This window comes from Marmota flaviventris, chromosome 20 (assembly GCF_047511675.1).
Source record: "Marmota flaviventris isolate mMarFla1 chromosome 20, mMarFla1.hap1, whole genome shotgun sequence".
Taxonomy (NCBI): domain Eukaryota; kingdom Metazoa; phylum Chordata; class Mammalia; order Rodentia; family Sciuridae; genus Marmota; species Marmota flaviventris.
This window is the reverse complement of record NC_092517.1, coordinates 1,606,867-1,619,257: the sequence shown is the minus strand read 5'-3', so window position 1 is coordinate 1,619,257 and position 12,391 is coordinate 1,606,867. Positions and strand designations below refer to the sequence as shown.

At 55.9% G+C, this 12,391-nt stretch overlaps 1 protein-coding gene across 3 annotated transcripts in view; it reads right to left on the bottom strand.

Moving 5' to 3' along the window:
• Frmd4b (FERM domain containing 4B) overlaps positions 1-12,391 on the bottom strand; it is a 124,942-nt gene that overhangs the window by 22,275 nt on the left and 90,276 nt on the right. For all 3 annotated transcript variants that reach the window (XM_027931898.2, XM_071605843.1, XM_071605844.1), the window contains exons 11-14: positions 11,728-11,814; positions 2,352-2,428; positions 1,114-1,252; positions 565-706 (exon numbers count right to left, since the gene is read on the bottom strand). In XM_027931898.2, coding sequence (XP_027787699.2) covers positions 565-706; positions 1,114-1,252; positions 2,352-2,428; positions 11,728-11,814 — 445 coding nt within the window. The remainder of the gene's footprint in view (positions 1-564; positions 707-1,113; positions 1,253-2,351; positions 2,429-11,727; positions 11,815-12,391) is intronic.

Here is a 12,391-nt window from a genome sequence, read left to right as displayed (position 1 = left end):
AGGGCCTTCCCGCCGAGGGGCACTTCTGAAGCTCCTTTGGAAACGCTCTTTGCCAAGGAAGGCCGCTTTGGATTCAAAGCCCCGATGGGATTTTTGTGGGAAAATCATCATGCGCCCTCAGTGCTAGGAGATCCCAGACTGTCCACCCAGGGAGGGCCGAGGGGCAGCCATTACGATCTGCCTGGGATCAGGTTTGACAGCATTTTATATTAAAGAAGAATTAGTCAATGATCTCCATCGAAAACTAAATAATGGGAGACGGTGATGAAGGAATTGATGGGAAGAAAGTCTCCTTTCAAGCCGCCCCTGGATAATCCCTTTCTCTGCATCTAATGTTACTTACACAGCCTATTTTTAATTTAGTTTTCATTATACTCTCCTAAATATCAGTTGTGAAATTACATTCAAAACTGTTACACATTGTAGGTTCTGATATACTTTGTTTCCAAAACAATGGATGGAAACATACATTTAAAAATGGTTTATAACACCTCTCTGCACCCCGCAAAAGAAGTTCTAAAAAATAAAAGATGGCGCTGTGTGTTTTCTGATCCCAAATCTTACCTGAGGATATTAGGCTGCCATTGCTGGCCATGATGAACTGACCCTTCGCCTCCAGGGTCACCAGTTTGGAGACCCTTTGTGTTCCAGTGTCTGTCAAATCCATTGCGATGTCGTCTAAACTCCTGGCTGTAGGAATTTTTGCCTACGAGGTAAACCACAAAAACACAGAATTAATGCAATCAAGCATATCTTAAATTAATAAAAATGATTAAGCAACCATACGATAACAATGTTTTAATGAATATACATGAGGCTCAAGGCACGGTTTAGCACTGACTGAAAGACGTCACAAGCAACCTCACCAGCGCGCACACACACAGGCACGGGGGCCTGCGACCTCGTGACTTCCAAAGCACATATCCACATATCTAGGGGTGTGCGCATCTCCCACCCTTTAGAAAACGTGTGGAGAGCTAAAACAGGAGCGAGGTTAAGAGCCAGCCAGAAGAACACAGACCCGTGTGTGTGCACGTTTCCTGGGGCAGCTTCGTTTCTGAAACCCAGCAAGACAGATGGCCATGTCCCCCGAGAACCGCGCTCACCACTTACTTTGCTCTGCTTGCGGTCCAGGTAGAACTGGTGCTGACTGATGGCCATGACCCAGATGGACTTGATGAGAGAAGAGTTCGCATACCAGGTTTGCACAAAGAGGCCGCTCTGCCCAAAGGTCCTTCTAGACACCGAAATCCTGGAGGATTAAAGAAAGCACTCGAGCTATTTGCCTCTGGGCAGCACCACACCAAGGGCTCCCGGAACAAACGCCCTCCCCTGAGCTGCCCTGATGCACATCCGGACGACGGGGCCAAGCTTCTGACTTTCTCCTACGGCAAAACTACCCAGACCTGGGCAACATCTTTCTGCATAGACGAGCATATAAGACAACATGGTGCACACACTCAGAAGTGCATAAGGAATCAGCAGACGAGAAACCATAAAGATGTGTGGCCATCTCAAGTGGTACAGGGTAAAAATGATTTTTTTTTAAAATAGTGTCTCACTAAGTTGCTGAGGCTGGTCTTGAACTTGCAATCCTCCTCCTTCGGCCTCAGGAATAGCTGGGATTGCAGGTGTACCAGCACCCTTGTCTGGTTTTAAAGGTGGTGTTTCATTAAGGACATAGCAACCCACCCGTGTGGGGTCAGCACCTGTCTCCAGGTGGAGAGAACGCCTTGGAGGAGGAGGTGGACTGATGTAACCTGAGGATGGACACCGTCCACTGAGGATTGGCAAGTCTGAGGCTGATGCTTTTTGTAGGAATGTGGTCACAGCCATTTCCTCCTATCCCTCTGACCCAAAACACCCATGAGTGTCGTCTGGGGACTGCAAAGCCACCACTGAGGACTGACGATGAAGTTCTCTTGAAGCACGGAGAACCTGCATCCTGACCCCCATTCACCTTCATAACTGCACAGTTGTTTTTTTTAAATGACCATAAATAGCAAAATTGAAAATGAGCCCAGGATTCCATCTCTAAAGCAGTTACACAGATCACCAATAAGCCCACAGAGACACGGAGGCCGTCATCAGTAGGAGTCAGGCTCTGCTCCTCCCCAGGACGTGCGGCACACACGCCCACGTGCACACACACAAGGAGACCTAACGGGGGCTAGTGAGGACCCACACTGCAGTGGGGATGCTGGGTGGCCCGCGGCTCAGGGAGAGCCCCCTCCAAGGCCCACCACCAACAGTCCGTGAAGGCTGGACTCACGCACGCACCTGGGCCCAGATGGCCACCGGCCCCCATTTTGCTAGGTGACTAGGACCACGGGACTATCTCCTGGGCTCACCTTCGCGGGTCGTGGACCTCCACGGCAAACTTCTTCTCACGGAAATACAAGTTCTCCAGCTGTTTCCACTGGAACAACTGAAACAGTTAAGAAAAGGGAAGAGCCACGCGGCTGCAGTCATCTTTCCCTCGACTGAGCTGCTCCTACGTCGCTTGGCAAGCGAGCGATCTCACATTCCTATGAAGACTCTCGCGGATAAGGCTGGGCGGGTGACTCACCTTCTCACAAAGCACCTGAAACCATCGTGGTGGTAAAGGTCGCCCGTTCAGCCTCACCTCACGGGTAAGGGTGCCCTGAACCATAAAACCAGGCGGCTGGCGGCCGGCCGTGGGAAGCGCCTGGTGTCCTTCCTCTGACTCAGCTTCCTGCGCAGGAGGCCTGCGCCGCTTCCAGTAAGCGCTAAGCCCCCTCCAGGGCTCATTTGTGTTTCAATGGAAAGACTCACAGGCGGTTTCCGAGGTTAGACTTCAAGCTCAGGCAAAGCGAAAGTAAAAGAGAAGTCCCCGCGGCCAGCCTCTCACCTGGCCAGTCCCCCCAAGGCCACCAGGTGCGTGGGGCCCAGGGCAGGGTGGGGTGGGGTGGGGTTGCCGGGCGCTGCCCCTGGTGCTGGCTGAGCCTCGGGTTGTGGGATTGGCCTCCCACCTCTGCTCTCCCACTCCTGGCGCTCTGGGGTTGGACTCCCGGATTTGCCCGTCATCAGGGCAAAGAAAACTCTTAACAGAAATTCGCACAGGAAAACCAAGTAACCTGGTCGGGGCAGAAGAGCCTGTCTCGCTGGGTTTTCTGGGCCGTTCCCAAGCCCTTCCATGGAGGTCCCGTACCAGCCTGCGCTTCCCCAGCCTCCCAGCTCGGACTCTAGTGTGTAATTCCTCCTCCCGCCCCGGCCGGCTGTCCAGGAGGAGGGCAAGGGCAGCACTTGGACATTGTGCTCAAGACTCTTTAAAGAACATTCCAACTGACTCCTTGATAAGCACCCCCCCGTCGCGCACCGGCCACGAAACCATTTCCTGAAGTACAGAAACCGAGACTTTTCACAAACACGCCAACCTTTCAGCAAAGGGGCAGAAGGAGCCGCAGGTGCCCCGCAGGGGCAGCATGGGGCGGGAAGGCCAGCTGGACCCCGGGAACATGCCCACTCCCTCCAGCACTCACTAGGCTCCAGGGGAGTCCCGGAACGTGCAAAGCTACCTACCAGCTTCGACAACACCCCCAGGGCCCAGGCTTTCCTTTCTTTCCATCCAGAAGTCCAGAAAGTGGGAGAGAAGCGTGAGGGAGGACCAGCGTCCTCCCCTGGTCCCCTCCCGCCGGCGGCTCGGCGATTCTGAAGCCAGTTTCCTAAGACCCAAGGTGTAACTGGGTTTCACAAGGCGGGCCTCCCCCGGCTCTGACGTGACATCAGCAGCTCTGCAGGGGACACTCCCCAGCCTGCAGTCCCCTCCTTCCTCCCGCAGGGTGGACGGCAGGCAGGGTGCTCGCTGCAGATTCTCCCAGAGGACAGACTTCCCTAAATCTGGGCACCTGGGACTCCGAGGACACCGCCCGGGAAGCGCGTTGCTTTGGATCGGGTGGGAAGTGGACCGGGAGGCCTCCGGGCAGCCTCGGCCGTCGCTCACTGGGGCAGGAACAGGTTGGACAGGAAGGGGCAGAGCGGCCCAGCTGTGTTTTCCTCGGCCTCCATTCCCACACACAGGAAAGCCTGGGCTGCACTTGAAACCCGATCTCGGGAAGCCGCCACCTCCCCCCTCTTATCGCTTACAAAAGGGAAAGGCTGGTGGCTTTGCACTCCCTCCGCCCAGCCCGCCGAGGGGCCAGGGGTGAGGGGCCGGGCTTAGAGGGATGAAATAATTAGCCGGCAGCCGGGTTTGCAGAGGAAGCAGCGGGAAGAGACCGGTGGCGAGTCCCTGAGACCGCCAGGCACCTCCCCAGCGGGAACCTTTAAAGTTTATGCAGTGTGACTTCAGATGGGTGCCCGGTTCCTGCAGTGGTACCAGAGGACCGGAAGGACCCAGACCAAATTGCTAGCAGTGGCTGCCTCTGGGCAGGATGGTAGGGCCACCTCTATCTCATCATCTCTAGTCCTTGTCCTTTGTTAATAAAGATAAGAGGGAGGGAAAGTGACACGGTATCTCTGATTGTCTCTGATTGTCCACTTGAGCGGTGGGTTCGGCAGGTCCTGGGGTCTTCTTGGCCTTCCTCTGTACTTATTTCTCCAAATTCAAATGATGGACGTCATGTAAAACGAACGTGAATATATAATACAGGGGTAAGCCCGGCTCCCTGACCACGGGGAGTCCCCCTGGACTTGACCACTGTGATTCTGATCAACCTTTGCCGTGGCAACGCTTTCTGATCTAGCTGGGCTGCTGCGTAGAAGCTGGTTCTGTTTGTTTTTCCTCTGAAATGTCTTGGTTCCTAAATACCAGAGGCTGCCATCCAACCCGGGCTGGGGAGGGGGAGGCGGAGTGTGAACTTCCGCAGCCTGTGGGACATTCCTTTCCCATCCACCAGTGTTTTCTGAGGCCCCTCTGATGGGAGGTCCCGATCTGGAGCCTGAGGAGAAGAATCCCTTCCCTTGTGAGGAGAACCGTGCAGGTGGCCCAGGTGACCTCTGGCTCCACTACTTGTAGCTAGTGGCGCTAAACCGTCCGGAGCCTCAGCTTCCTCGTCTGTGTAATGGAGCCGGTGACACCTGAGACCCGGGAGCCAGCGCCTGCTCAGCACCCACAGCGGGCAGCTGGGTTGGTGGGGTGCTGACAGTGACTCTCGGTCCCCGGCTCTCTCCCCGTATCAGACCACGATGGCAGCTTAGGGGCAGAAGTGCAACCGGCAGCGCCTATCTGGCCCCCACATCTGTGTCTCTGCGAGGAACAGCTGAGTGGCTCTGTTGACAGAGGGTTTCAGTCTCCACATCCGATGGTTTCATGGGAGGCTTCCTGACCCAGCCGGTAGGTAGGAAGTCTGCGCCAGGGCAGAGGGACGAGCCCCAGCGTGAACACAACAGGGATGTGGACCTGCCCCAGGCAGGGGGTCACAGAGGCCCTGGAGAACGGAGCTGACTCTTTAATGCCCTGAGCAGGGACAGGGAAGGTGTCACCAGAGGCTGGGCTTCTGAATTGCGGCCAGCGTTCCAGGTTAATCATTTACCTGCAAATTCACCTGGAAATGGAGATCTGGGACGGTGGCACAGAGCAGCGACAGTACATCAAACAATGAGTCACAGGGGCAATCCCCTGCTATGACCTGAAGCAAAACAAAGTCACGGAGAAAGGTGGCCCCTGATGAGGAAATGCACCGTGAGGACCTTCTCAGTGCCACAAAGGAGGACTCTGGCAGGACTCTGGCTGTCAGAGCCCCGCTGACCTAGCTTCCTTCCTACCCTCTGTCCGGTCCATCAGATGTGACGATGACCGTCCCGGCCTCCGCCCTCGAGGAGGGTACGGCAGGGAGTCAAACACGCAGGGCTCACACCAATGGTGCGTCTGACATGCACCTGGCGTGCAGGGGCCACCGCCACCCTGACCCACGCCTCATCCCGTCCAGGGTCCCCGGAGCACCGCCTCAGCCCCAGCTGCATGCCGATGAGAGGTTCTGGGCCATAGGAAACGTGCAGCCTAAGATCTGACTTCTGAAAGGAAGCTTCTCACCCAGGTTTCCTCTGCGGCCAAATCTCCCACTTCCAGGACGGCTGACCACTTCCTGTGGCCCCCTGCAGGGCAGCGGGCGCTCCCTGCAGGTGTGAGCTGCTGGGGTTAGGGCTGGTGGCTGCTGCGGTGCTCACGGCCCACGTCCCTGCCCACGCCTTGCTGTGCAGCCTGTTTATTAAGTATCTTCAATGAGATCTCTGTTTCGGATGTATTCTTTCTTCCCAGATGAACTGTCAGCTCCTTGACCGCCAGGGCTGTGACTTCTTTGTCAGATGAGATAAGGAAAGGAAAGTGCTAGCGGAGGGGCCCGTGGAAAAGCAACGGGCTTCGTCAATGCTTTTCTTGGAAAAACACAAAATCGAGTCTCTTAAGCTCTATTGTTAGAAAGCTGTTTGTACTAGTAGATGAACTGGCTATCACAGGAAACCCTGCTATCAAACCAGACCAAGTCCCCAACCAGTGGGGCATGACGGCCACATGCCTGCAACCCCAGGGACTTGGGAGGCTGAAGCAGGAGGATCGAGAGTTAGAGGCCAAACTCGGCAACTTAGCCAGACCTTGTCTTGAAAAAAAAAAATAAAAAGAGTTGGGGATGTAGCTCAGTGGTGGAGCACCCTGGGTCCAATCCCTAGTATCAAAACCAAACCAAACCCCTCCTGGATCTCAGCAGGAGGACCCAGGAGACAAGCCCACACTGAGGGACAGCCTCTTGCCCCTGGAGCTCCAGCAGGGGGGCCCTGGTGGTTCTCAGGACAAGCGGCCTCCCTCACAACAGCCCACCCTGGTCTCTGACTAGGAAGAGTCACTCATTCTTGTGAGCAGGGCGTCCCTTGGGTCTCAGCTCAGATGCACCTTTCTCAGAGGTCCTTTCCTGGACACTCCAATGCAGGGGGATCTGCTGAGAGAAAGCCCCCCCGGACCACGGGGTCCTCACACGGCTCTGTGAGGCCGACAGTAAAGAGAACTCTTTGACTTTGACAGATGGGAAAATGAAGGCCCAGAGAGACCTAGTGACGGCCCGGGTCAGCCAGGTGGCCAGCAGGAGTGCAGAACAGGTTCTCTCTTCAGATCCACTCAGGGCTGCAGTTCTCCTCCCACGGACTGTGCAGGGCTGAACCATCACGTTGATTATCGGGGTGGCTCAAGCTTAATTATACACCCGCAAACAGGACGGACTGGTCTCCAGGTGACATTTTGTAATCCATTTTTTTTTTCCCCTCCTGCATCGTATTTTATTGTGCACTGATGTGGGAAGTGTGAAGAGGCTTCTGGTCGTCCGTGGGTGGTGGAAGGAGCGAGGAGAGGTTCAGACGGTCAAGATGGTGGGTCAAGGTGGCGCTGCTTGAACAACGAGGCAAGTCCTGCCTTTCAGTAACAGGAGCCCCGTCCCTCCAAGCCAAGGGAACAGGGAGGCTTTTGTGCGTGCTCCTGAACTCACCTGGCTCCAGGCGGCAGGGAATTCCAGCAGTTTACAAAAAAGATCAGTTTATTGAAGGACAAGAACCTTTCCCACCGCAAAGGCCCTGGGCGCTGGGACTCCTGCCAGCCTTACTTTGCCTGTTACCAGGCCAGGGGACGTTGATCTGGAAAGACATGCATGCCAGCGTGGTCGGCCCGGGGCACTCCTACGTGCCACCTCATTCCCCTGCCCGTCTCCGACAGGCTCTGGTGGGCCATGGTGACTGCTTGCCACAGGGGAAGAAGTCAGTCCTGGTTCTCAGCCACGACCTGCTGTCGGTCTGCTGCTTGGGGAAGATGAGACCTTCTTCCCTGAACCCCAAATAAATAATGAACACCTACAAGGAACACGAACTCGCATCTGTTCCGACCTGAGTTCTAGTACATTTCCACCTCCTACAAGAGTTTGTGGTGCTCATTTCAGGCACAAAGAGAGGATTAGAAAGTAAACTGTGTCTGATCCATCTGGATCTTTAATACTCAGGATTGAGGTCTTCTCTCCACCTGCTGGGAGTGGGGGCCTGCACCTGTCATCCCAGTGACTCGGGAGGCTGAGGCAGGAGGACTGCAGGTTCGAGGGCAGCCTCAGCAACTTAGCCAGACCCTGTCTCAAAATAAAAGATAGCAAGGGCTGGGGGGTGCAGCACAGTGGTAGGGCACCCTGAAATCCATCCCTAGTACTAGAGAAAAGTCTTTCTCTTCGTGGGCCTCATACCTTCAGGCATTACGGTGAGAGAGTTGGGAGGAGAAGGGCTTATAGGGCCCTCAAAATATGGACTCCCTACCTCACTAGGACTGTGGACTCGGGTGATGCTGGGTGCCTCTGGAGCCAGTGATCCATCCCGTCTCTCAAACCCTCCTTACTGTCTGTCCCCCTCCCTGCCAAGGAACTAATCACCTAGTGAGGACTGGGTACCAGTCCTGGTCGTAAATGTCCTCGTTTAGCTCTTACACACGCTCTCCAGAGCTGGTGGCATCTCCACAGTGCAGAGGTAGGAGCCAGTGATAAAGAGAGACCAAACAACAACACGCCCCAGGCCATGGGGCAAAGCCACGCCAGAGAGAGTGCATGGGTGTCCCGAGCTCCTGCCCTGCACAGATGAACTGCCCCCTCCGCGGGCTCCCCAGGCTGCAGAATACGTTTAAATCTAAAATGCATGCAGAGCCCTTGCCGGGTGCTCTGGTAAGTGGAACAAAAGCGTCCCCAGCGGCAGGGTGACGAGAAGGTGACACTGCCCAGGAAGGCTCGTGGGCCCTGCTGGAGGGTCTTGGATGGGCCCTTTTCAGACCAGCCCCTGCCGTCCCTGTCTCTGTTCTTGGTCCACCTCCTGATTTAAGCCACTGTCATAACAAACAGGGCAGCATGTGGCTCAAGAGGCTGAGCCACTATAGTGTGTCAATCTGACCTTGATTCCTGCCCAGCCACTGGCTGCACGGCCGGCGGGGCCAACAGCTGAGGCCCGCCCGGTCCTTCCTTTCTGTCCAAGCTCATGGCCCTGCATGCGTTCCGGCCTTGTGCAAACTGGGCTGGAGAGGGCCCTGCGGAACCTGCTTCCTCCTGCTGAACCCTTAGCTGTTTGGGCACAGAAAACCCTAAGTGCACAGAGCCAAGACCCAGAGTCGGATTTTCAAGGGAGAAGAAACGAGGAAGGTGGAGGGACAGCCTCCCTGAAATACGGGAAAAGACAAGCCTCCTGGCGCAGGGCCCTCCCTGGAGTGAGTGGCCCGCGTGGACAACTGCAAATGGAAAGGGGAAGTGACCTCCAACCCTGACCTGGGCGGGACTGAACAGCCAACCTGACCGGGTGGTGTCCAGCGGTCTCCACGCAGCTCCGAAGGTGGAGAGCGGCCTGTGAGTCACAGGCACGGGAGTGGACGGCCCGAGAGACACTGGGCAGACTCTGCTCCATGACCCCTGGAGAGAGCCTGACCACTGTTGGGGACGCACTATGGCGTTCGTTGGGGATCTGGTATTATCCGGGCACGGTGGCTGAGAAATCACTTACGAGTTAAGTCACCGTGGATACGCAAGATCAGAAAACCCCGCAAGACCTCTGAAGGGTCCTTCGTAAAGCACGATTCAGGAGAAAATTAAATTAGCAAAAAAAAAAAAATTAAAAAAAGGAGTTAACATGGTGAGTTGTGCCCCAAGAAAACCCGACAGGCAGTAATTTGTGAAACCGCGACACTGACCATTGGCCTTGGCTGGGCTGATCAGGCTCTGCACGCCCTCCTGCCTCCCACCCCAGGGTGCACACAGTGCTGCCCATCCAAAGGGGAGTGGTCTCATAAATCATGTATGTCCACGTAAGGGAACACCAGGTGGCCTTCCAAAGACCAGGAAGAAAGTGGTCTGCAAGGGAGCTGGGGGAGACGGCCAGGCCTGGAAGGAGGGGCAGTGGGATTTCTCTCTTGGTAAAGACTCGGAATATTCACCAACCAGGTCTGAGTGAACCCGTGTCATGTTCTCAGCAGCCATTTCCACGGAGGCAGGAAGGAGACTGCAGAGAGGCTTCCTGCCCCAACAGACGGGCTTGGTGCTGTTTGCTTTTTAAAAAAAAAAAACAATAAAAACGTACGACTTGTTGTAAATTATAATCAATGAGAGTGATATGAAAATATCTGAGAAAACTGGGTGCCCTTCATTTCTTTTTCTATTTTGCTACCAGGGATGGAACCCAGGGGTGCTTAACCCCTGAGCCCCCTCCCCAGCCCTAGTTTGTATTTATTTAGAGACAGGGTCTCGCTGAGTTGCTTAGTGCCTCACTATGTTGCTGCTGAGGCTGGCTTTGAACTCGCGATCCTCCTGCCGCAGCCTCCCGAGCCGCTGGGATGACAGGTAGTGGCTTCTGGAGGGTGCCCTTCATTTCTAAGGCTATTACTTAGGAATTTGGAACCAGAAGTAGATCTTCAAACACAGACAGGGACGATATCACGCGATGTCCCCCGGAAACTACGAGCTCATTCCTTACGTCAAACAGATCGCGCTCACGGGGCTGCGGACACAGTGCCGAGTGCGGGGCAGCCTGCAGCTGTCCCCCGTCCCTCACGCAGGTGGGGTGGCTGGGGAATGAGGCCGCCTTGCTTTCCTGGGTAACTTCTGGTGAGCAGCCTCCATGCCAGATGGTCTGGTCCAGGAAGGCTGGATGGCATGGCATGGGCCCATGGCAGCCTCAGGACACTCTTCTGTGCAATCCATGTGAGTGTCACAACATAAATGGGGACGAGGCAGGAGCTCGATTTGCATAACACAAGGAGACGGTGACCATTGACCGTGGCCACTCGGGAGCTGCAGGGCTGGGCCTGATTACAGGGCTGCTTGAGGAACACTCCCATGAGAGACAGACAGGTGTGACGGGAGTCACCGGAGGCCGTGATGTCAGGTGGCGATAACAGGCAGGTTGACCACGGTCTGTTATTAGATGTCACTGTGTCACTCCTGCAGCCTCCAGGGATGGCAGCAGGGCCCAGGGAGGGGTGGCAAACCAAGGAGGTCAGCATGGGTGGGTCTTAGGGTCACCATAACAACCAGGAGGCCATGGGCGGCTAAAGGGTGAACCACGCGGACTCGTCCACCCTTACACAGGCCAAAGTGGACGGCAGGCGTCTGCTCCGGTCAAGAGAAGCAGCTGCTCAATAAAGTCTGACGTGGAACACAGTGTCACTGACTCAGCTTCGGAAGCCCCAAAGCTGGCAGGCGATGAGCCTAAGAAACCGCACACGACCTACGTTTCTTTACAAAAAGCAAAAGTGCTTCCTGCAGAGAACCCTGAAGTGAAGGTCAGTTAGCAACAGCGGCACCTTAGGAAGATCACGCGTAACCGTACCACTGGGAAACAGCGAGAACCCAAGATTTTGGCTTCCGTCTTCATAATCCCGGGACAATCCAATGCAGATACGTGTGCATGCAGGTGTGTACACTCACACACATACACATACACGCACAGGGTAGCACAGGGCAGCCTCCTGCTCGCACTAACCCCAGCAGAAACCTCACTACGGCTGCCGAGGACTGAGCCGTGGCCCACATCCTCACCGCTCAATCCTGGCGCAGAGCTCGGGTCGTGACCTTGGAGTGGGTGGCCGGTGTGCGATGGTGTACAGGGTGCATCAGCGAGTTACGAGACGGATTTCACACTTAGCTTCAGCCTCCTCCCAACCAAGGACTGCACTACGCAGAATCCTGGCCTGAGACACTGCAGGTGCCCCTCACAGGGACACTGCCAGCGCAAGAGCTCCAGGTCCCCGTAGGCGCCTGGGGGACCCACACTCACCTTCCGAGGCTTCACCTTGTCCTGTAAGTCATACTGGCCGATGCCCTTGTAGCTGATGCCAAGCCACCAAGGAAGTCCCTGTTTATCCTGGGGACGGAGAAGAGGCCTCATTAGGTCTGGGAAAGGCGGGCCACCCTCTCCCGCCCTCAGCAAGTGTCCACTCGTCACAACAGCTCCCCTGCGGGGAACGCGTTACTCAAACGCTCTGAAGGGTCTCTCCAGCGAGACGTGTACATCCGTGAGGCCCAGACTGAGCTGTCAATACTCAGTGACCTCCTGTCCGAGGGCCGGACAGCAGATGGGAGGTGAGGCCACTCCACTGAGCGGGTCCCCTGCTCGGCCCTGAACTAGAACAAGAGGCCTCTGTTCTCAGCGAGCGGCCAGCTGTGAGGGCCGGGGAGCCCGCAGACCACAGGGTCGAGGCTCTAGACCCGGAGTGTGCACACACCCTCACGTGCAGCAACACAGGGAGGAGGGGACAACGTGCTTTGTTCACAAACGTGTGCTCTCGTTGCAACAGGAATGCAGACACGGGAACAGACGCCCAGGCTCCCTGGCGCTGTGCCGGCGGCCCAGCTCAGCAGAACTCGGAGGCAGAGGCTGGCTCTCAGCTAAGAGTGCAAGTGTCCGTCACCTAATTCCCAACACCTTGAGGGGCAGAGGT